At 39.3% G+C, this 24,702-nt stretch overlaps 1 protein-coding gene across 5 annotated transcripts in view; it reads left to right on the plus strand.

The window, feature by feature from the left end:
- MFSD14B (major facilitator superfamily domain containing 14B) overlaps window positions 1–24,277 on the plus strand; it is a 51,994-nt gene extending 27,717 nt beyond the window's left edge. For 4 of the 5 annotated variants that reach the window (XM_084628096.1, XM_084628097.1, XM_084628098.1 and 1 more), the window contains exons 4-12: window positions 529–656; window positions 1,804–1,918; window positions 8,755–8,973; window positions 10,227–10,340; window positions 13,883–13,954; window positions 15,589–15,701; window positions 17,616–17,713; window positions 19,723–19,880; window positions 22,582–24,277. In XM_084628096.1, coding sequence (XP_084484222.1) covers window positions 529–656; window positions 1,804–1,918; window positions 8,755–8,973; window positions 10,227–10,340; window positions 13,883–13,954; window positions 15,589–15,701; window positions 17,616–17,713; window positions 19,723–19,880; window positions 22,582–22,779 — 1,215 coding nt within the window. In that variant the 3' untranslated portion in view covers window positions 22,780–24,277. The remainder of the gene's footprint in view (window positions 1–528; window positions 657–1,803; window positions 1,919–8,754; window positions 8,974–10,226; window positions 10,341–13,882; window positions 13,955–15,588; window positions 15,702–17,615; window positions 17,714–19,722; window positions 19,881–22,581) is intronic. The other variant, XM_084628099.1, reaches the window with a different exon arrangement.
- The last annotated feature ends 425 nt before the right edge of the window (window positions 24,278–24,702 follow it).

A 24,702-nucleotide genomic window follows, 5' to 3' on the forward strand; every position in this document is an offset into this window, starting at 1 on the left:
CAAAGCTACTAGTCCTGTGACTGTACATTTGAAGCCTTTGTCAAGAATTTGATGATTTATCCAATTGTGGATAAAATGAAGGAATCCTAGCTAGAATATCAGTTAATCTGAAATAGCTGAGGGGTTTAAGCACATAGCAAATAATAAACGTTGGTACAAAACCAGGAGAAAGATTGTTCCATTGCCTAACCAGTTCCATGCCACAGAAAAGGAAACCTAGGCCAACCTTGTTATAGTGGCACAAAGAATTGAATAATTGAATTGGGTAGAAAGTTAGTGGAAGAATATAGTTTTATAAGTGTCCCGTAGCTTTATTTTTATGTAGGTTTTTAGTTGAAGGTTTTTATCCCTGTCTTATAAATTAAATAAAACCTAAAACACTTGATCATTAGTTCTGAAGTTTCCTTATCCTACAACAGCTATGAATCAAATCACAAATTAAATCAGTTCAATTTAAATTGTAGTTTAAAAAAAAACTTTTTATGCCTCAAAATGCATTTACAAATCACCTTTTCTTCTCTCTTACAGGGTTTTTTATCCTTTATGAGTGCTCCATTAATAGGTGCTCTATCTGATGTGTGGGGAAGAAAGTCTTTTCTTCTTGTTACAGTTTTCTTCACTTGTGTCCCAATTCCATTAATGAGGATAAGTCCATGGTAAGTGGTACAGCAGGGGGCCGGCAATTGAGTTTGCCACAGCAGATTGGTGTTTGAAAAGTAAGGATAATTAGGCAAGAAGAAAATGATTTACTTCTCAAGGTGTGATTAAATCATCCTGACACTTCTTTGTTCATGTTCTAAACATTGATTTTGTGTATAGGGGTGTTAAAGAAGCAATGTTTCCTGTAAACTGATTTAGTGACTGTGTTCACACAAACAAAAGTCTAGCAGTAATTGCTAAAAATGCTTAGAATGCATTAAATGACTGCACTACACAATTTTCAACACTAAGCTCTACTACATTTTTTCTTTCTGAAACCTTTACAGGGATGCACTAATAACCAATATACTAAATATACTTTACAAGCCAAATGAATGTCTCATGGTAGCAATTCTAAATGGGTGAATAACAGTGTGAAGTATGTGCAAAAAGAAAAGGAGGACTTGTGGCACCTTAGAGACTAACCAATTTATAAAATCTTTGGCGTTTGATTGTAGAGCTCTGAAATTTTAACTGTATTGCCTTGTTTTCCCTTTCCCTTTACTTATTTCCCTTTACCTTTATTTGCTGTATTTTGGGGAAGCAAAGCTATTAAAGGAACTTTCTACACCTGCTGACTTAGAGCCTGTAATCATGCTCTTGATTTTGATTTTTTAATACATGGGGATTAACTACCACTAATGCACTGAAAGGTGACTCCAGAGTAACATTTTTTGCAGAAAAACTTTTCCACTTTAGAGCAACTGTGGATTAAGTTTTCATAGTTGTACTTGACAACTGAAATTCATCATAGCCTATATTGTTCTTTTCCTTGACAGTTTTATAATTTTATGGGAATCATTATCCTTCATTAGCGGTCAGTCAGAAATTGGGAATTTCTTTTCATAATTCTCTAGAAAAAGAAAATGCTGCTGTTTTCATTAGATCAATATACTTTGGTGTTTGACAGCTTCATTGATACAGATTTTACTATATATATTATTAATCTACAGACTGGTTAACATTATGTATACCTGTATTTTAAATTATATATAAAGTTGTTCTAGACTAAATATTAACAAATATTTTCATGGCATAAACAGTGTATTTTTGTAGTAGAAGATAAATTGGGGGTATTTTCTAATTCTCCTTTTGACTTTTTAGGTGGTACTTTGCTATGATTTCAGTATCTGGAATCTTTTCAGTTACCTTCTCTGTAATATTCGCCTATGTAGCTGACATAACACAAGAACATGAGAGAAGTACTGCCTATGGACTGGTAAGATGTACATAAAAAATGTAAATTCTTGTACACTAAAGCATTATCAGTAGAGCTGTTTAGGGCACAGTTTTCTAACCTGTGGCCCTTGAGGCTCTAAATTCTGGCCCTTGAGGGAGATTGTATCAAGAAGAAAACTTGTTTAATTATATGTTAAAATGTGTTTCTTGATCCATATCTTCTGATGTTAAAATTGAAATATTTGAATCAGCCTTTTTACTACAGGTAGAAGAGTGGTACAGTGGTTAGACTAGCATAGACTTGGAAGATCTCTGTTCAAGTCCTTGTGACTTCCTTAGTGGCTTTGGGCAAGTCAATTAGCCTCTTTGCCCCTTTTGTAGAAAGACGATAATACTCGTCTCACAGGGGTGTTGTGAGGATGAATCTATTAAAGGTTGTGAGGCGCTCAGATACTACAGTAAAGGGGTTATGTATGTATATGACTTATAGGTAAATAGTCGATAGAAAGCACCGCTTCTCTTAGGAGCATCTCTAAACAATTTTTGTCCCTTCTCTGATGCTCAGCAACTCATCTGCTAGCTGCCTGCTACGCTGTGGGGGCGGGATGGGTTGGTAGCTCTGATTTCCATTGCTTGTTTTATCTGCCAGCGGAGATACCTCATGGAAGAGCAGGATCAGAGCTTTCTTGGCTTTGCCTGAACCTAGGGATTGCCTAGCAAAGGGTGGCTCCTCACATGGTCATGTTGGAACTGGCAACCCAGGAGAGGGGAAAAAGAGAAGATGAGAACCAACAGAGCTTTGTAGTAATCTGTCCTAGACCAGGTTAGAGCAGCTCTCTCTACTCTTAACCTTAAATTGCACTAACTTGCAACAAATGGCTTTGGACCCAGCTCTGTGAAATACTGAGGGCGTGATTGGTCCCCTGTGACTTTAAGTGTATTTAGACATACAGACCACCTAGGTACAGCTCATGAAACCAGAACACCTGAATGGAAAGAGTTTTAAGTCTTACACAAAGCTAACGCTTGAAAGGTTAACATTGACTCTGAATTTCTTGGCAATTGTTTTTACTAAGTACAACATTCTTAGAAGGATTTTTACCCTTTAATTACTGTCGTGACTGCTCAAACTTAACTTTGCCTTAATGAAGCTTTTTCTGGGAACTGTACAAAAAGAATTTAATGCATGCACTTGCTGTGTAAAAATTATCTAAGCCACATGTCTGCAGTGAATTTTGCAAGTTAACATAACCATGGGGTATCTGTATTAATTCTGTAAAATAAGTTGATGTTTTTTGTTTCTGTAAACTTAATTCTTACTGTTTGCATCATGCAGTGACATAATTGTCCTTTTCTATTTTTAACCTGGACTAACCATGTTTATCCTCTTCCCTGGTGTAAAGGGAGCTTTAGCATCCAAGTGTAGGTTTCCTCTTATGCATTTAGGCAAGTGCCTATGCCAAGCATCTTCAGCCTGATCCAGCTTTCAGTGGGCCCATTCCTAGTGGCTTGGGCAGGAACATGACCAATTTCCTCCCCTCCATTTCTTTGTGGTGCTGCCAGTGTCTTTCATTGAGATTCCCAATAAGTATTTTGCTCAGGATAACAGCATGTGCCACTTGAGCCAATGAGTGAGTGTTGCCTTTTTGGGAAGGAAGGAAAGATGCTTTGATTCAGTCCCCCTTGTGAAATGAGACCTGTTTATTTTGGAGTTGGACAAGAGTATAGATCAAGAGCTTAATGACATGACACTGCTACAGCTGCAGTCAATGGATGGACTCAAGTCAAATCTCCTTTGTTTTTTTAAAAAAAGAGTGAGAGAGAGAGTGCTGATCAGGTGATCTTTCTGAGGGTCCTCTGATTCTGGAACTTGCTCCTGCCTTGGTCTTAAATAGCCTGAGTTTGATTACTTTCTTAAAATGCTGTAAAAGCTACTTGTTTGAGGTTTTGTTGGAGGATAGGTGGCTCCTCTAGAGTTTTACCATTTTTGTCTGCTGGTTGTGGTAAATTTTTGCTTGTATTTGATTGCTGTCTGGCAAAGCCACAGATTTATCAGAAATGTTCTAGTCATTTTAGCTATTAGCATAACCTTAATGATTAAATGAAGAAAATTCCCCTGTCCTCCTCCATATTTGTTCAGGAAAAACTGTGCATGTATTTTAAAAAAAAAAAGTTTTGGAATGGAGGTGGTGCAGGGTAAGTTCAGAGTCTTTTTTGACTAATTGAGCTGGCATGGAATTCAAGAGTATAAGTAGATACAGAAATGCCACTTCCATAGAAAGCATAATTGTTTTCCCTATCAATTAGCTGCTTCGAGCTATTGAGTCTGTTTTGGAGGCAACACTGGCCTTTCTCCCAGACAATGCTAGTATGAAGCTTACAAGAAGTGGAAGATTGAACAAATGACTAGGGAAGAGTATAAAAGCAGGAGTGAAATCAGGAAGGCCAAATCACACTTGGAGTTGCAGCTAGCAAGAGATGTTAAGAGTAACACAAAGGGTTTCTTCAGGTATGTAAGCAACAAGAAGAAAGTCAAGGAAAGCGTGGGCCCCTTACTGAATGAGGGAGGCAACCTAGTGACAGAGGATGTGGAAAAAGCTAATGTACTCAATGCTTTTTTGCCTCTGTCTTCACAAACAAGGTCAGCTCCCAGACTACTGCACCGGGCAGCACAGCATGGGGAGGAGGTGACCAGCCCTCTGTGAAGAAAAGTGGTTCGGGACTATTTAGAAAAGCTGGATGAGCACAAGTCCATGGGGCCAGATGCGCTGCATCCGAGAGTGCTAAAGGAGTTGGCGGATGTGATTGCAGAGCCATTGGCCATTAACTTTGAAAATGCATGGCGATCGGGGGGAGTCCCGGCCAACTGGAAAAAGGCTAATGTAATGCCCATCTTTAAAAAAGGAAAGGAGGAGGATCCTGGGAACTACAGGCCAGTCAGCCTCACCTCAGTTCCTGGAAAAATCATGGAGCAGGTCCTCAAGGAATCAATCCTGAAGCACTCACATGAGAGGAAAGTGATCAGGAACAGTCAGCATGGATTCACCAAGGGCAAGTCATGCCTGATTAATCTAGTTGGCTTCTATGACGAGATAACTGGCTCTGTGGATGAGGGGAAAACAGTGGACGTGTTGTTCCTTGACTTTAGCAAAGCTTTTGACACGGTCTCCCCCAGTATTCTTGCCAGCAAGTTAAAGTAGTATGGGTTGGATGAATGGACTATAAGGTGGATAGAAACTTGCTAGATTGTCGGGCTCAACGGGTAGTGATCCATGGCTCCATGTCTAGTTAGCAGCCGGTATCAAGTGGAATGCCCCAAGGGTCTGTCCTGGGGCCGGTTTTGTTCAATATCTTCATAAATGATCTGGAGGATAGTGTGGATTGCACCCTCAGCAAGTTTGCAGATGACACTAAACTGGGAGGAGAGGGTAGGGATAGGATACAGAGGGCCCTAGACAAATCAGATTTCTTTTGGCCCAATCCTCTAATGAGCTTCAACAAGGACAAGTGCAGAGTCCTGCACTTAAGACGGAAGAATCCCATGCACCGCTACAGACTAGGGACCGAATGGCTCAGCAGCAGTTCTGCAGAAAAGGACCTGTGGGTTAGTGGACGAGAAGCTGGATATGAGTCAACAGTGTGCCCTTGTTGCCAAGAAGGCCAATGACATTTTGGGATGTATAAGTAGGGGCACTGCCGGCAGATCGAGGGACGTGATCGTTCCCCTCTATTACACGTTGGTGAGGCCTCATCTGGAATACTGTTTCCAGTTTTGGGCTCCACACTACAAGAAGGATGTGGAAAAATTGGAAAGCATCCAGCGGAGGGCAACAAAATGATTAGGGGACTGGAACACATGACTTCTGAGGAGAGGCTGAGGGAACTGGGATTGTTTAGTCTGCGGAAGAGAAGAATGAGGGGGGATTTGATAGCTGCTTTCAACTACCTGAAAGGGGGTTCCAAAGAGGATGGATCTAGACTGTTCTCAGTGGTAGCTGATGACAGAATAAGGAGTAAAGATCTCAAGTTGCAGTGGGGGAGGTTTAGTTTGGATATTAGGAAAAGCTTTTTCACTAGGAGGGTGGTGAAACACTGGAATGCGTTACCTAGGGAGGTGGTGGAATCTCCTTTCTTAGATATTTTTAAGGTCAGGCTTGACAAAGCCCTGGCTTTGATGATTTATTTGGGGATTGGTCCTGCTTTGAGCAGGGGGTTGGACTAGATGACCTCCTGAGGTCTATTCCAACCCTGATATTCTATGATGATCAGTTAATAAAAATCCACATTGATGTGGTGCAGCACCTTGTAACATGTCTGTCTGTGACCAGATGGAATGGTTTGACTGGGAGACTGACATTTTATCCCCCAAAATAATGGATGTTTCCGTAATCTTTTCAAACGAATCATTTTCCTATTCTTTCTTTTAATAAGGAACCTTTTCTGAGGGCACATCATCAAACAATCCCTCTCTTGTCTGGCTAACAATGTATAACTCTTTTAAAATTGAAAGTGAACATCAGCTGCTGCTTAATTCTTTGGCAACAGTAACTCATCGGAGCAGAGATGTACAGGTGCTAAGCATCTATTTCCTGTTACTTCATTAATGCACTGGCATGTGGAAACTCTTGAATAATAGTACACTTCTGCTTCTGAAAAATAGTAACTTCCTTAAAAATGTCACAAGGTATCTTCTCAGTACTTTGGCACCAAGTTTGAAGAAAGTAGGAGTCATAGCAAAATAAGTTCTGTTATTCATTAGTTTGGACATTGAGTCAGAGTGACTGGCTTGAGCAGGAAATTCAACTGTATAGATAAATTGTGTTAGTTTCCTGAATTGAATGCAAACAGTTGGAGCTTGATATATTTGGCAGGTAGACATCTATTTTCAATTATTTGCATCTCTGAATTATATGTGCTCTTAAAGATGGGATTAGGTCTTGTAGCTGTTGGCCACAAGTGTTGTCATCATCTTTCTCAAATAACAAGGAGCCTCCTAGTACTTCATTTGCGATAGCCTTCTCTGGTCAACTAGAATTTGAACTATTGTAGTACTTGGAAGCAGATACTTTGTACCAGTTGAATCTGAGTAGAGAAAATTTGTCTGATTTCCTTCAAAGCTACACCAATGTAGGTAGATACTTGCATAGCTGAAGATCGGACGTGTGTAGTAATGGGCCTTCAAGCGTAATCATTTCTCCCTTCATCCCTACACTAAAAGGGTCTGTTTCAGGGTTAATATTAGTTCAGGACTCCTAGTTCATGGCATGTTGTACCATATTCTCTTACTTTTCAGTTGTTAAAAGATCAGCTAGAAAGACCAGATGGGAAGTCCCCAGGAATAAAAATGGTCAAGTGTCCATCTGGCAGTGATGGGAAGAGGAGACTTAGCTGTAAAGTCAGCACAGGTGTAGTGAAAGACAGAAAATAATAGATTAGAAAGTTGATGGTTCTTTCCTGGCTCATTTTATTAATCATAGTTGAAAAGGACTACTACTGTTAAATTGTGCAAATGTATGTGACATAGCTAAAAGTCAGGGATCATTTCCCTTTCTTAGGCCTTCAAAAAAATAAAATAAAATAAAACCTTCTTAGAATTCCTCAATACAAATTTCTAGAAAGGAATAGAATCTAAGATGTGATCAATTGTTCCAGTAAGGATCATGCCTTTTTCTAATCAATCTTATTACTGTACATAAGTGTGGTAAGTTCTGTTTTTTATGGTTCTGTGGCCTCAGAATATGTAAAATTAAGTTTCTAGCCTTATGGTTATAACTATAACAATTCTAAATATAATGACTATGCGTTGTCTTCCTGAGTGCCCAGCTCTCAAAACTTCCAGCTCTTCATCTTCGCTCTCCACCAGCTTCTATAGTTATGTTAAATTCAGTTATACAGTGCATCATTTTCAGTATGCTCTAGAATTTGTATTAACCCAACACAAGGTATTAGTTGTATTCATTTTCATATTTTATTGAAGGAAAACATCAATTTTTGAGCATTCTTGTACCTGCCAAAGAACTACCAGTTTGCCACTGAAATAAAGGGGTTTTGCTGTGAGTTCAGTTTGCCACAGAGTAAGCAGCATGGTGTTAAATACCATAACTTGTAACTTTTAATCAGAAGAAATCCCTTAATTGGCATAAGAAAAATACAACTTTTATTGTAATCATAGTGTAAGCCTAAAATCATGAACTTGGTTAATTGAGGATTTGAGTCGGATATATACACTACTGCGTTTATAAGTTAGGATGTGCCTGCACTAGAGAAATTGGTACCCATATTTTAGCACTTCATGGTTCAGATGCACCAGCGCTATCAGCCATGAATAGATTCATCATAAAACGATGAAAGTACCTGAGCCCTGTTTGTAGTAGTGCTCACAGTGATGCGCTTGTAGTCCTGCTGCACAAAAAGTACAAGTTTTGAGTGTAGACAAGGCATTGCATAACATATTCTGGTATCACAATTATCCCAAAATGTGGGTGCTTGATTTCAAAAAGTTTAAAGAAGTTGAAGTTGTGCATATTGACTAGGGCTGGCTGAATTTTTTTCCATTGGGAAATTGGGTTTTCAGTTAAATTAGAACTTTTGTGGAAACTGTCTACCTTCTTTGAAACTTTTTTTGTTTTTGTTTTTCCATTGGAAAACTGAATTTTTGGATGAAAATCAAAGTTTTTCAACTGAAAACTTACCAGGTTTTGGTTGTAGAAAATGGAGATTTTCTTTTTTTTTCTATCCATTTTCTGGGCCAGCTGTAATCTATTTGTTAAATGGAGTACGTGTATTTTCAAAACCATTTAAAATAGCTATATTAATCTTAATTGTATGTTGTAGTAGTGAAACCAATTTAACTTATAAAATTGTTTTTATGCTTAGGTTTCTGCCACCTTTGCAGCAAGTTTGGTAACTAGTCCTGCCATTGGAGCATACCTGTCTGCGAGCAAAGGAGATAACCTTGTAGTACTAGTGGCCACAGTGGTGGCTGTCCTGGATATCTGTTTCATCCTATTAGCTGTACCAGAATCTCTGCCTGAAAAAATGAGACCTGCTTCATGGGGAGCCCCTATATCCTGGGAACAAGCAGATCCCTTTGCAGTAAGATATACATTTTTATAAATACTTTAAATTATTCCTGATGTTTAAAAATACTTAATAATTACTTTAATCTTATTGGTAAATTAGTCATTTAACTAATACACATTAATCTTACAATTGCAAAAGAGTTCTAACTATAATGAAAATAACCATGTTGGATATTTATGCATTTGGAAGCTGTTACATATACTTGTAGTGTGGTAAAGGTCTGGAGGCAGAAAATCTTAGGGAAACACTCCACCCTCTCGACTCATTTAACACATTGTTATGGAAAGGAAAATGTTTGAATTCTTATGTTGCTGTGTACTCACTTTAAAAAAATATTGAGGTAAGCTTTTTACACAAATTGTATGCTTTTTGTTTTCATAAGGATGCTGACTTCTGTAGGTGAATACATTCACGGATGTTTTAAAAAGTGAATTATTCTTAATGAAATCACCCTGCTGAGAGTTGCTCTAAAGAAACTGCGTTATAAATGTTGGGAGATGAGTGATATGCTTGGAAAAACTGCAGCAAGGGGACTTGATTTTCACAATTTATTAATAGTTTTTCAAAATATGATACAGTATTATCAGAAATGAGCAAGTATAAGAAATATACAAGAAATAAAAATACTTCTGTGATATGGCAAGCTGAACCTACAGAATAGTAAAAGTAGGATTTGGGCAGGTCACCAGCAGTAGTTCCTTTAATAGGGTTCGAGTAATTCATACAGCGAGTCATAATGTGTGTGTGTGTGTGTGTGTGTTAACTGCCTTTAAGGTTTGACAGTCTGACTCGGCATCGAAATTCAATGGATAACATGGATGGATAAGACTATTTATATTAGGCTATATGAAAAGCTAATAATGGAAATATCTTAATATTTTAATTTAAGGAAAATCTTTTTAATTTACATTATTTCCTTGCCAGTCCCTTCCCCAGCCATTGTAATATTATACTAGTGCAGGAGGACAAAGTAACTCTAACTAGCCTGCTCCTGTTGTCCATGGTGAATAAAGTGTAAAGTAAGCAAACAAATAATGAGAATCAAGTTAAAATTCTTTCATGAGATGTTAAACAAGTAAGGAAACTTGCTTTTAAATAACTTTTACTGTAATAGTGACCCTTTCACTGTTCCATAGAATTAATCTCAAGTGAATGAAGTAATGGAAAATTTAATGGAACTACTGTTTTTATCTCTCTTTACAAGGAGCTTTCAGAGTAGTTCAGTTTGGCTCATGTTTTGTTTTCTTCTCTTCTCTTTGTAATAGTCCTTGAAGAAAGTTGGGAAAGATTCTACAGTCCTCCTGATCTGTATCACAGTATTTCTGTCCTACTTGCCAGAGGCTGGCCAATATTCTAGCTTTTTTCTCTATTTGCGACAGGTGAGAAACTGTTGGTCACTGAAGAATGCATGTCATGTTTTCAGAGTCTGTCAAGCTACACTTCAATCAGGATTGCCAGAGTCCTATTTCTAAATTTATATTCCATTTGGGGAACTATGCCTTTAAAGTACCATATGTACATAAAGTATGAAACCATTGTACTTCGTATACAACAATTACAAGGTTTCCTTGAGGGAACGTGTTATTGTAAAACTATTGCTAAAACTTTTTGTAGGTTTTAATGATCTAAAGACTTTTTTTTCCCCTTAACTTCTCAAGTGCATGACTTAATTCTGAAGTGGTTCTGGAAAGGTCTTATTGAAGTCTAGTTTTAATTAAATATTGAACCAGTGCTTACAATCCAGTATATTTAATAGCATTATATGTATTGCTTCCAGAATAGCACTGGTTTTAATGAAAACCAGCTAAATTTGTGCTAGAATTGCTCCTCCTTCATTGCTTTTCCCTTCCCCTCTGAGTAATAAAAGATCCTCTTCTTAAAGTGCATTTATGTTCCTAATGTTTTGCATAGCTGCTAGAGGATGGCTGAATATTCTAGCCTGCCTTTCAGTATAAGTTTACTTTTCAGTAGAGAAACAGCAAGAACAGAGATTTTCTTTTAAAGCTGAAAGCACTGAAAATATGAGAACATCATCAGTTGGACTAGGTGAGGCAGGGAAATGGTGATTAATAACCTTTTCGTAGCACAATGACTTTTTATAGTGCATTACAGATAAGAGTTCACAACTCAATTATACGCTTAAGAATCATCAATCTTTTTCTTTCGAGTGTGCTTTCTTCCATAAATCTGAAATCTTAAACATGCAACATCAATTCCATGGGTTTTCCTAATCGTGTCCATTTAATATGAATGCAAAGCACCATTTCTGTAAAATGAATGTACTAGTGTGCATTTATAAGCAGTTAGTTAAATGTTCTTGCATTTGATAGACAACAGGGTAGAGAAATTACTGATACTTCTATGCTGAGTGGAAGAGTAAATAGCATTGAAGTGGTGGTCAGTGATGGAAAGTGAGGTAAAATGAAATTTTAAGGCAGAGAGGTGTGAGAGAGAGAGTGTAATACATAGGTAGAAAGGTGGAGGAAGTGGTATTAAATGGAGATGACAAAGGGAGTAATGAAGTGAGAATGGTGGGCAGATGATGGGTAAGGCTGCGATTTAGTCAAAGAGGTCATGGAATCCATGACTTCCAAAGACCTCTGTGACTTCAGCTAACGCCGGCTGGGAGCTGCAGGGTCCCTTGGCGCCTGTGGAGGCAGGGAGTTGCATGGTACCCCAGCAGCTCCTGGTCACTGCAGGTATCAGGGGAGAGTGCCGTAGCTCCCCTGCCGCTCCCAGTCACCACGAGTGGCAAGGGGGACCCTCACCGTTCCTCATTGCCGCTTGTGGCGGGGGGACCCTGCAGCAGAGGGAATTCCTGCTGCTCCCTGCCCCTACTGGCAGAAAGGGGGACCTCCACCTCTGTGGGTGGACCTGGCAGCAGCGGGGAATCCCTGCTGCTGTGAGCGCCAGCGGCTTGGGGGAATCCCCGCTACTCATGGCTGCCTCGGGTCGCAGGGGGGATTCCCACTGCTCCTGTGCACCGCGGCTGGCAAGAGGGACACCCAGAGCTCCTGGCTTCTGCCGATGGCAGGGGGACTTGGCAGCTCCCAGCCGCAGCAGGGGGACCTTGGAGGTCCCCCAGGTTCCCAGCCTACCCATTTTGTCTTGGTTATTTTTAGTAAAAGTCAGGGACAGCTCACAGCTTCTGTGAATTTTTCATTATTTCCCATGACCTGTCCTTGACTTATAGTAAAAATATCCGTGACAAAAACTTAGCCTTAATGATGGGGCAAGGTGTGGAGGCAAAACAAAATGCCCTAGAGGACAGAACTGTACAGAGGCGGAGGAAGCAGCAAGAGGATCCATTCAGGGTAACAGAGGAGCAGTCGGCAAATTAGGAAGAGAATCAAGTCACAGAAATCATGGAAAAGATCGTCTCAAGACGTGCTTCACTCATTATCTTAAATGAACTAAGTGACTCTTGAAACTTGGAGAAGTCATTATTGCCTTTCAGTGGGGGAATTGCCATGGTGGGAAGGATAAAGCCAGATTTGATTGAAGACAGAGCTGGAGGAGAAATTGGTAAGGAACTGGAAATAGTCTGTTCAGGAGCTTGGATATAGAGGGACTGAAATGGAGATGATAGAAGTGGGGTCAAGTGAGGATTTCTTTAAGATAAGAGGAAGCAGCAGTACTTGGAGGCAGAGGGGAAGCAGACTGAGGACAGGGAATAAGAGTCAGAGGTGGCAAGGATTTTAGGAGGCAGGACGGATGGAGTTGAGTTGGTAAAAGGGTTTTGCCACAGGTTTAAAATTCTGCCCTGGATAGTGGTGACCAAATTCTAAATGTGAAATTACTTTGACCTAGCATTGGCTTGCTAAACCCAGGGTTGTGAGTTCAATCCCTGAGGGGGCCATTTAGGGATTTGTGGCATAAATTGGGGATTGGTCCTGCTTTGAGCAGGGGGTTGGACTAGATGACCTCCTGAGGTCCCTTCCAATCCTGATATTCTGTGATTCTATGTGAGATGAGTTAGTGGTCTCAGTTGATTTGCTAGTAAACAAGAGTGCCCATGCTGTAAAAACAGTCATCAGAAATGGCACTAATTGGCAGTCTCATTAGAAAGATGAATAACTCAGTTGTGTGTCTCAGCACATAGACGTGATTTCTAGTTGTGAGGAGCTCAAGTTGCGACATGTGGCTAGAGCAGGGGTGGGCAAACTTTTTGGCCTGAGGGCCACATCGGGGTTGCAAAAATGTATGGAGGGCTGGGTAGTGAAGGCTGTGCCTCCCCAAACAACCTGGCTCCCTCCCCCTATCTGCTCCCTCCCACTTCCCGCCCCCCTCTAAACTCCTGACCCATCCAACCCACCCTGCTCCTTGTCCCCTGACCGCCCCCCCCCCCCCCCCGGACCCCACTCCCATTCAACCCCCCCTCCCGTCTCCAGCCTCCCCTGACCACTATCCACACCCCCTGCCCCAGAACCTCCATCCCATCCAACCGCCCCCGTCACCTGACTGCCCCCCGGGACCTCCCAGCTCTCCCTCCCCACCCCCCCTTACCATGCTGGAGCCAGCCATGCTGCTGCACTGCCAGACAGGAGTGGCGGGCCAGAGCGCTGGTGGCGAGGTGCACTGACACTGCGGGGGAGGGGCTGGGAGCTCAGGGGCTGAGCAGGATGGTCTCATGGGCCAGGGTTTGCCCACCTCTGGGCTAGAGCTTTGTTTCCAGAGCTATCAATACCCCTTATGAGAATAAATTCACACACAACCAAATCATAATATTTTACTGTCTTTTATGGTTTTTGTGTTGATTATATGGCATACACTCTCCTAAAATTAAGGAAGACGTTTAACCGTTGTATCTTTACAAATATCTGTGAATTAGTTCTTACATGGAACTGCTTTAACTAATTATCTGTAACTAGCGTTTGTTTTACTATATTATATTTATAATATATACTATATTTTCCTTCAGATTATAGGTTTTGGTCCTGCTACGATAGCAGCATTCATAGCTGTGGTAGGAATTCTATCTATAATAGCTCAGGTAAGTGTTATCCTAATAGCTTTTTTTAGAAATTCTGTTGACTCTTTGGATATCCAAAGAAGAATAATTAAGGGATTTCAGTGTGCATATATAATCACATCTGCTTGAGTTTTGATAATGAACCTCTTTTACAAAACATTAAATGACTCCAACCTAATACAGTATGTTTCTTGAACATTTTTCCCCGAAGTTGTATGAGTATAACCAATCAGGTGAATGCTACTGATGTGTCATTTTTTGACATGTTGCAATTATGTATAGATAAGATCCTTTCCACCCTTTAGAGTCTCAGAGTAGATTTTGTTCAGTAAAGGAACATCTTGTTCATTCAGATTCCTTCTGAGAGACTGCCTCTCTCCATGACTTCCAGTAACAACTGTGTTCTTCAGGAGCAGTGGAACTGAGTTTCAGAAGTGTGAGATGTGCAAGCTCACTAAAATGTGATTCTTTCAACAGCTGGACCAAGATTTTGGCCCTTATTTCAGCGAGAGATTAATGGCAACTAACCTAACTGCTTTCAAAACACAATACAAAATTTATTTCTTGACTGCTTTCTCACAGTTTAACAACAAAAGATTCAAATAATGAGGAGGATATAGAAATGGATTCCTTTAACTTTTATATTTGTAAAATGCACATCAGCTCAATATAAATGGGTAAATTTGGCCCCTTAAAATGTTGATCTCTGAAAGTTGCGACTCTGGACATCCACAAAGATTACCCACGTGGCATATGATTTAGTTCTAACTTTGCTACTGAAATATTTTCATGATGTCTACCAATACAGTTAAATATGGGGACCATGAATGAAAATGAAAAGATTAACAGCAGAATGATATGATAAGTGAGGAAGTGTGGTGTATTACAGAAATACGGATATGATTTGTTTCCCTCTTACTGTGATGGGGTGTTGTATGTAAGATGGTTCTCCAGCAGTGTCTTGGATATTTTGTACTGTCCGATGCACAATGCACTGTGGCAGTGCGTGCCTTGCAGAGAGCTCCATCAGGAAGTACCTGTCTCCTGGTTTGGATCAGTGGGCTTCCCTTCCCACAGGGACCACCAGTGGGCCTTCACTGGCTGTGGCCTCTGAGGCTCCTGTGCCCCCGTAGTTGGACCCTGCTCCATAGGAAGTGAGGAAGAGAACTGAGAGGTAGGACAGGAGAAGGCACAGAATGAAATGCAGTCCTTCATTCTGCATACAGGAGAAAAAAATGGGATTTAACACTGGATTCCAGTGAGCAAATCAGCCATCTTTGATTCTTGAAAACCATCTTGAAATAAGCGTCTGCTCTAAAGTCAGCCTGTTCTCAAATTTCCTGGGATGGCTGACTAATCCTATTGTGAGACTTACTAAAACTGAACTGAATTTGAGGAAATGATGGGAAAAACCTCTGTGTGTGTGGTTTTCTGGAACACACAGATATCTGAGTATCACTGTTCTGCATTCAGTACTTAACATTGGATCAAGTCAGGTGTCTGTGTTTGGATTATTAAATACAAAAATGTCATCAGTCAGAGTTCAGTTAATTGAATGTAAACAGCAATAGTGGAGCTTCTCTTGGATTGTTTCCTGTAAAAGTGGAAGCTGTATTAAAGATCTCAAGTTTAAAAGTCATTCCTTATTTTTACAGACCGTGTTCCTCAGTATCCTGATGAGGTCAATAGGGAACAAGAATACAGTCCTCCTTGGCCTTGGTTTCCAAATGCTCCAGCTGACCTGGTATGGTTTTGGATCTCAGCCTTGGTAAGCACACGTCTCCTGAGCTGCACACATTTCATGGGGCTTTAAAGTAATTTTTTTCAAAATCTCCCACTACTTTGAACATTAACATCATTTTCTTTCAGAACATGATACATTTATCCTTCAAGTATGTTACATTGGTTAGTTGTATAACTTGGCTTTTAATTTTTAAGTTGCACGTGGCTTTTTCCTAGAGTTATGGCTTACTGTGCTTTAAAACGAGCACCTTTTTAGTCTGAGGCTAGCAGTATCGCTTAACAATTAAGACAAAAGCAAATGCATCTACAAGGGCAAAAAAAAGTTTGTGGTGATTATATTTTATATATATGTATATATTTATTTATTCTGAAATTAGTCTTTTAGAGTAGCTTTCATAACCTGTCTCTCCAAAGCAAGCAACAAGAGATAACCGATGACTAGTCTGTTAGATGATTGGATCAGTGTACTTACTCCTTTAAGCCTTGTTTAGATGAGTGTAGCAACTAGTCATGTACAGCAAGGACTTGAATTTATTAATCCTTTTGATTATTAATTTGCATCTTACTCTTCCACAAACATCCAGGATGTGCTAGTCATCCTAATAGTTAATTTTCTTACCATATCAGCCCATTTAAGGTGTTCTTACAATTTAGTCCTCTGATACCAGTTACCAGTTCTGGACATTTGCAGCTGTGGGCTGCCAGGTTGATCTCTGCCTATCTTTCCCTTTTATAGAAAGTATTGAGGGTTTTTGGAGTATTGTTTCAGGAAAAGTTTGGTCTGTTTTACTTTGATAAACTTGCTGCTGAAGTTGGATACCAGCAAGACTGTTCAGTCTGGCTTGCCCAACTAATCGGTTTCAGCACATAAACTTATTATGGAGCACAGGCTACTTGCTATTCTCATCAGGTTGCTTTTGTCTATCAGTTATCCACCCTCTTCTACCATGTTGGATGTATGTAGTGACAGAGTATTTTTTAAAGCTTTAGGTGCTGCGTATAGCCCCTTCATAACTTCCTTCCAAACAGCTCTCCCAGTGAGGGCCACTGAGGCAAAAGCTCTTTCCTTTTTGGAGTACAAACCTCTTCTGTGCGATAGTGAAGAATGCCTCACCAACTTTTTCACCATAGCTCTCCACAACAATTGAGATGAGCTAGAGAGCAGCTTTACCTAGAGTAGTAGCAGCTAAACAGAGATCTTGGGCTCTATGCAGAAACATTGGGTGAATTCTGGAACTGGGTTTGATGGTGAAGCAGAAGAACAGGAAGACAAGCTGTTCAAGAGCCACACTAGAAAATGCCAAGTTTCAGAGCTGTAGCTCATGAAAGTTTATGCTCAAATAAATTTGTTAGTCTCTAAGGTGCCACAAGTACTAGAAAATGCGTATTCCCCTATTAATATGTGCTCTGCCCTGCATATTGAATATCACCTCAGACTCTGTTCAGTTAACTTGGGGGATATTAAATAAAATTAATCAGGATGGGATTGAATAAAACCTAGCCATTTCCAAGGAGCCTGGCAGAACCTGGCATGCACCTATCCATGCAGTAAATTCACTGAAATTGTTCCTTGGTATGAGCTTTTCTAACGGAGGACAAGGCAGCATCAACAATATTTTGCTCACCTCTCATCTTAGCTTGGGTTGAATAAAATCAATTAATTTCAATGAGCTCAGTGTAACTCAGAAAAACAAATAGGAGAGGCTCTGAGGTTGTTTAACAAATTGTAAGAGAAGAAAATTACTAAATTGGAAATGCGAAGCCATTACAAAAATTACATCTTTGGGTACTTAATAGTGAATGGTTTAGTGACAATTTTAAGAACAGACCCTAACTGAGGAACCTGAAAATGTTTGTTATATTCTTGCTTGTTTGGGGAAATCTTTTTGTACCTAAAAGTATTTATATTTTGAACAAAATATGTATTTAATCAACACAGGATGATGTGGGCAGCAGGAGCTGTAGCAGCCATGTCAAGTATTACGTTTCCAGCAATCAGTGCTCTAGTTTCACGAAATGCAGAGCCAGATCAACAGGGTAAGTTCAGTAAATTCATCTTGGTGCTCCTGAAAAATTCTTTCTTAAAAACCATAATACCTATCTAGCTGTGCTCTTCAAATAAGATGACAAAGGAGGTAATTAGTTTTGTCAGTAGGAATGAAAGTTTGTCTCTGGGTATTGCGGAGAGAGATGGATGCACATCAGGCATACTTGCCTTTCATTATTTCCTAAAAAGCATTGCTCTGGTCAGTGCAGTCATCTCTTTACATAATTGCCTTTAAAGATGCTAGAAAATAAAAGTAAGTTGCTACAGTAACTTCCATGGTTTTTCCTCTCCACGTGTTTTTAAAAGCATTCTATGACTTTGAACAACCAGCACTAGTGTAACAGTACTATCTTTCTCTTAGCAGCTGAGATTTTCCCATTGTCTGATTTATATACCTTATATACAAAAGAAACCTTTTCTTTTTGCTCCTTGCCAGGAAAAGAGGGTGGTCCAATTTGCTCTAAGTTTCTTTCAAAAGTATAAAAGAAAAACTTCATCACATGTCTCTCTAGGGAAGCAGAAATAATGAAGACATGGTAGAAGGGGTGGCAAGTGTGCATGCATGTTTATTCCAAATCGTAAGTTGGAGAAAGAGGTAAAAATATGAGCTGTATTCTATAGTGCCGTGGTGCATTAAAGGCAAATGTAACTATCAAATCCCTACCTGATGGGTTTCCAGTCTAAAGTTAGAACAAAGAAATGAGGACAATAAGATAGAAAGTAAAGAGAAGATACAGCCTTAAGAGGCAGTCTTCTGTTGGGAAAGGTGATATTTGTACACATTTGATGGTAGTTTTCTGTAGGCCTAACACAGTTTACAGTGATTACATTCTAAGAGCGAACAAAGTTTCAAATGAATATTGCCCTTGTTGGGTGGTTGTATTGTAGAAGGAATAGTTTTTTCAAGCAGTAAACAATTGAAAGTAGCAGGGAAAAGGTAGGGGGAAATACAGCTGTGCACTGTTGATTCAAAGCCACCTAGAAAGCTGTACGTGAAAGGATTTATGTAATTCCAGAGTGACATTATGCCACCTAGTGGAGAGGAAACAGCCATTGTAATTACACATAGCTCCTGCAAAACTGAACAGAAATTAAACAAAACTGAGTGACTTTCACTCACTAAAGCCAAAAGGATTCTTCCATACTTTCTTTTTGTTCCAGTGGCTCATGGGAATCACACTTTCCCTGGTTTTATACTACCTGTGTCAGTAAAAATGGTCTCCGCTTAATTTAAAAATAGTTCACACCAATCTGAAGATCTGTTTTGTTCATGTCTGTCTCTTTAGTTTGTAAGCTCGTCAAGACAGATGGGCTTCTTTTGTCTTATACAGCATCACCTCGTACACAGGCGGTGCTTAATGATGACACTTGTTTATGTAAGTTAGTATCCGTCAGCAACTGCCACAAATGTGGGCAAACCTTTATTAACTCAGTACTTTGAACTTCCGGAGCTACCTCTGAGTTGGAGCAGGAATAAAATTTATCTGAGGAGGACCAGACAAGGGCAGGATGTTACTGATGGGGAACAGAATGTTAGCTTGACGGGGGTATTTTGCAGGTAGAAATTTACCTGTTTGTTTATAACCAAGGCTAACTATCTTTTAGGTAAGGCAAATACCATCTTAAGCCTCTTTTGTTTACTATAGGTGTGGAGAGAAGTTGAGTTAGGGAGAGCATGGAGGCTGAGCTCACGCATTATAGCTGGGAAATTTTGATAACTTCTAATTCAGACCCCTCAGTTTCAAAATTGAAAATGTTGCTAGGAGCACATTCATATATTGAGCAAACTGTGCCCATGTGGAAGCTAACTAAAATCCAGCTAACCTTCCTTGAAGGCATTTATTAAAACCCTCTCATGTGAAAGGTAAGGTTAGTCTATTACATGATAGAATTATACAGTAATTATGAGAAGTTGTGTGTGGTTGTACCATATATAAAAATAAGGGATGGCTAATGAAAAGGCTGCCATCTTCACTACCATTAACTTTTCCTTTCACAGGTGTTGTCCAGGGAATAATAACTGGAATCAGAGGTCTGTGTAATGGCCTTGGACCAGCTCTCTACGGCTTTATATTCTTTCTCTTCCATGTGGAACTCAATGAATTGGCACCTGTCCAGAGTTCTGATCAGAACACCATGCAGGATCCTAGTGATGAGGTAAATCCATGGCCAGCTTTCATTGTTTTTCAGTCACAAATATCAAATTTGCATGACTAAAATATTTTGATCTGGAACTCCTGGTATTTGTTCCTATGCTTTAGTTTTATTCTTAATTATATAAGAGACACTTTAAAGAGAAAAGTAAATAACAGATGTTAGAGCCAAAGCAATAGCTTTGGTTTTTAGTTATTATAGTGGAGCTAATAATAATCTTTTGACATAAGAATAAACTTTGTGTGCAGCTATGATTTTCGATGCAATAATATGTGATTTATTGTTGATGGGGAGGTTAAAAGATTTGGTTTATTTAATTACAGCCAGTTTCCTCATTAACATGACAGTACAGGTCTGATTATGCAAGTATGAAAGGGCATATAGTTTTTATAGTGATCATAACAAGAGAAGCATCCTCTGGCCCACAAGTTTTTAAACGCAGGCTTTCTAGAAAAATATGCTTCAATAGACTTGCACCTTCTCTTTGACATTTTGCATGAATACCTTGTAACCCCTTTTTTGATTCCCTCCAGTAATACTAAGAAGTTGCTTCTGAAATGCCTTTGCTGTCTTTCCCTTGGTCCATCTTGTAAAGTTTAAGCTTCTTGTTGTTGCCTATGTCCCCGCCTACCTCATGGTTTTTATTGCCCCTTCACTCTTTTATCAAAACTTTGTTTAGCTGTTTCACCTGTCTTGCTGCTCTCTCTCTTGGCCGTCTGTGCTATCTTCTACCCTGACCCATTCAGCTCTCACTCTTTCTTTCAAGTCTTGCCTGAAAACCCTGTTTTTCCAAGAGGCCTAATTATCTCTGTGCACTTGAAATCAAATTTTTAACCGTAGATTGATGTATTAAGATCTTACATTAGTAAGAATTCATTTCCTTTACAGAATATTCCACATTCCATTCACTAGTATATCATACATAAAACTAAGCTACACTTGTCAGAAGACATTTTAAAAGTGCATTTTGTTGCAGAATTTTCAGTATTTTAAAATCATGTTTGCTTCCAATTATTAGTGATGATGAGCAAGGTTCCAGTTAAGTGGAGCTTCTTTCATTCTGAAGATTCTTTTCATAAAGCAGAATATAACTTTAGGATCCTGCATGTGTGCCACTGGTCTCAGTGACCATTTTCTCATTGTACTGAGAAACCTGAAACATTTTTCTGTGTGTAAAAAGGGTTCTAATTCCAGGAAAAAGTTGCCTTTTCAGTAACAATCAAAAAAATTTGTGGTTGCTTTCTCTACTGGGACTCCAGTTACAGTCACATTCTGTGACAAATTTGGTTTTCCAGTATCATTTGTGTTTTTTTCCATCCAAGACAGAGTTGCTCTTGTGTTAAAATACTGTCTTCCCAGTGCTTGAACTTTTCTTTATCACCTGTATGTGTGTGGTATGATGCTTAGCCCTATCAAATCTTCTGTCAAGGTTATTAATCCTGGAAGTTAAGATTGCCTTTCCAGGGAAGTCAGCTGAAGCCTGTGATCAGTCTTAAGGAGAAGCTTACGTTTGCACAATAAAATTTATCTGCAACTCTTTGGAGGCTTTGGAAACTTGCAAAGATGATGCCAGCCTGAGAACCCACTGAAACTTGGATCACTGCAATGGTTTTTAGCCTCCCGCTTTGCAGATAAAGAATAGAAAGAAGATAACTTGAATCAACATATCCCCACAGTAATGAACTTCTCTTCAGTTTGCACTGCTGATAGGGTTAATCGTGGCGCAAATGTATGCCTGCTATTCAAATTTGTATTCAATTCTTAAAACTGATTTATGATGTGAAACTTGGTGCTCTTCATTCTTTATCCCTCCACTTAAAATTGTTAGTTGCACTGAAATAGATTTGGAACCCTAAGAGGACCTTCCCTGAGGGGTAGATACAGACTGCTGAACATGCCGATGCCTACACCTGGTAGATCATGTCATTTGAGTAGCCCCATGTTAAGTCTTTGAATACATGCAAGCATGGTGAAGTGAGGGCCATGCAGCACATGCTCGTTGCTGACTCCTTGTTCGACAGGACAGAGTAGTTTGAAGATTTCTCTCCTTTGCCGTTTTTTAAAAGGGTAAACTAAGAAAACCAAAAATGTGCCCCCTTGAATTCTATATGGTGGTTTCTTTTCTTCTTGACTTGAGCTTAAAATCACATCCTCATTTCCCTGTCTTTGCTGGAAGACCTGGTCAGGATCTTTGGAGGGCCCCCTTTGCTGGAAGTTAAGACGTCACCTGGATGCTCAGGTGACGTCTTAACGTGACGCTGTTTAGGTTGAGACAGATCTGATGCTTCTGTTCATTACAAAAATAAAAAAAGAAAGGTGGGCTTAATACAGTATTTTTACAATAGCTTTAGCATCTTTATACATCATAAAGAACCAATAAAATCAAAAACATGTTTTAATCTTGTTTTTAGTTCAACTGCTTCAGGGGAATGCTTTCAGTCATAGCTATTTGGTGAACTTGACATGAATTCACAAATAGTTTTCAGTTGAATGAAACTTTTTATTCAGGGCGTGAAGTATCCACTGAAAATTTCAGCCAGCTCTAGTTGTAATGCACATACAAATTGAGCATGCAGTTAGATATACATTTAGTAAACAGCTTTTTAAAATTGTTGTCCTATTACCTCCTGTTTCAGTGGTGTAATATTTTTATCAAGTAGATATGTCAGTTTCATATTTTTCTGATTTGCCTGTTTTGTTGCAGAGAGCTATCATCCCTGGCCCACCTTTCCTGTTTGGAGCATGTGCAGTTCTTCTAGCTTTTCTGGTTGCCTTATTCATTCCTGAGCACAGTAAAGCCAGCTGTACCAGGAAGCATAGCATCAGCAGTGCCCAGAGCAACAACCCAGATCGTGGCAGCGATGACGACATTGAACCATTGTTGCAAGACAGCAGTGTCTGAGAGCTAGCTTTGAAAAAGGAGGCTGCAAATCAAAATTCATGCACTGAGCTGTGAACCCAGAAAACAGGACAGAATGCAGTGAGCCTCTGGTCTCTTAAGGGAGGATAGAGCCATGTTCAAGTGAAGGCCACTTGTTGTGGATATTGGTGTCCACTTAGGGTTCATACTGTCAACATTTACTGTGGTGTTTAGTTTTGTGTACTAGGGCAAGGTAAGGTTTGAGTCCTCTTTTCCCCCCTGTACCTGATATGTAACTGCAAATGCCATCTCAAGCCCTGATGTTGGATTGAAAACCTAAATGCACAGACCTTGCAGAGAGCAAACTTTAATAAAATACTTTGAACATTCAGTTCCCAAAGTCACTATAAACAAAATAAGCAGGTTTGAGGCAGACTACAGTTCCTGCCAAAATAGTTAAAGGTTAAGTTTTGCATTTTAAGCCTTTTCTTTGGATGTATGGCCCTGTGTAAACCTCCTTGGTTCCTTGCAAACCTATCTACATAGTTTTAGTATCTGAAATATTGCGGATGATTAAAGGTCATATTAAAATTCCTGAACCCATATTCTCAAATATTTGTATCTCATACTAATACAAAATCCGGTAGACTCCTTAGGGTGTTGATAAAACTAAACAATTACTTTTTACAGATGAGGGATCACGTAAAACTTGCCTATGAGTGAAGGACATATTCAAGTCTTAAACCCACATTCCAGAACGATGTCTGACCTGAAGTGGCTAAAAAGAAAATCCAGTTGGCACCTGTGAGCATTGATAGCATCACCGCTCTGCTAGTAGAAAATTATTTTAATGATTGACTGTATAGCACCACAAATGTAGACAGACGTTCTTCGTTTGTGTGAGGGCTAGTTAACTGGATGCTGAGGCGGCTTACATCAAGACTTGTGTGTATTTATTGCATTTTGTCACTCTGATCTGCCGTATTAAAATAACTCTTCACACTAATTTCACCCCTGCCTTAACTGCTACTTAGTGTGCATTTATTCTCATTTAGCCTTCATATCAATGTGTCTCACGTGATGAATCTCAAGGAAATATGCATATTAAGTTCTTTTCTAAAAGATGCTTTAAAGAAGTTGAGTCTACAAAGTGTTATGCTAATTTTTAGACATTTTATGAAAAATTATACAGATTTATATGTATTTTGTTGCAGTGTAAATGAACCATTAAACAAAACCTGACTTTAACAAAGTACTCCTATGAATGTTTTGTACGTATGAAATATATGTAGATATTTGTAAGGAGTTCTAATTTTTTCCAGATGGGGGTGCTGTGTAAATCTTGTATTTATAAATGCAATGAGGGTACTGACAGATATACAGTTTTTATAAAGGATTGTGTACTGACTGAACAAATTTTAAAAAATTATATATTTTGAAACTTGTTCCACCTTGAGCAGAGATAACAGACCTTTTGTACTATGCAGTTTGGTTTTTAAGTTAAGCTTCCGTAATAAATCTGCAACTTATATTTCCTAGGTTTCATGTGTTAAGTGTGTGTTCTTGCAGTTATTTATTACTTCCATTTCATTTTCCCTACTTCAGATGGAAGATGATTTACCACTCAAATTATATTATATTAGTGGCTCAATACCCCCCAATAAAGTTTCAGGTCCCCATAATGTTATGTTTGAACATACAAGTAATAAGATACTCTTGTATCAGAAAGCTCACAATATAGGTTTGACAAGGTGTGACAGTTGGGTGCAACAGAGATCTGGGAGGGGAGGACGGATAACAGTGAAATATTAATCTTATGCGTTTGAGTTGTCAAATACTTAGAAGGTGCCTATTCCTACTAGGAACTCTCTTCTAGGGCTTGGCTACACTTGTAATTTATAGTGCTCTAACTTGCTGGCTCGGGGGGTGAAAAATCACCCCCCTGAGCGCAGCAAGTCAGAGCGC

This window comes from Lepidochelys olivacea (genome assembly GCF_965140295.1).
Source record: "Lepidochelys olivacea isolate rLepOli2 genome assembly, chromosome: 5".
NCBI lineage: Eukaryota > Metazoa > Chordata > Testudines > Cheloniidae > Lepidochelys > Lepidochelys olivacea.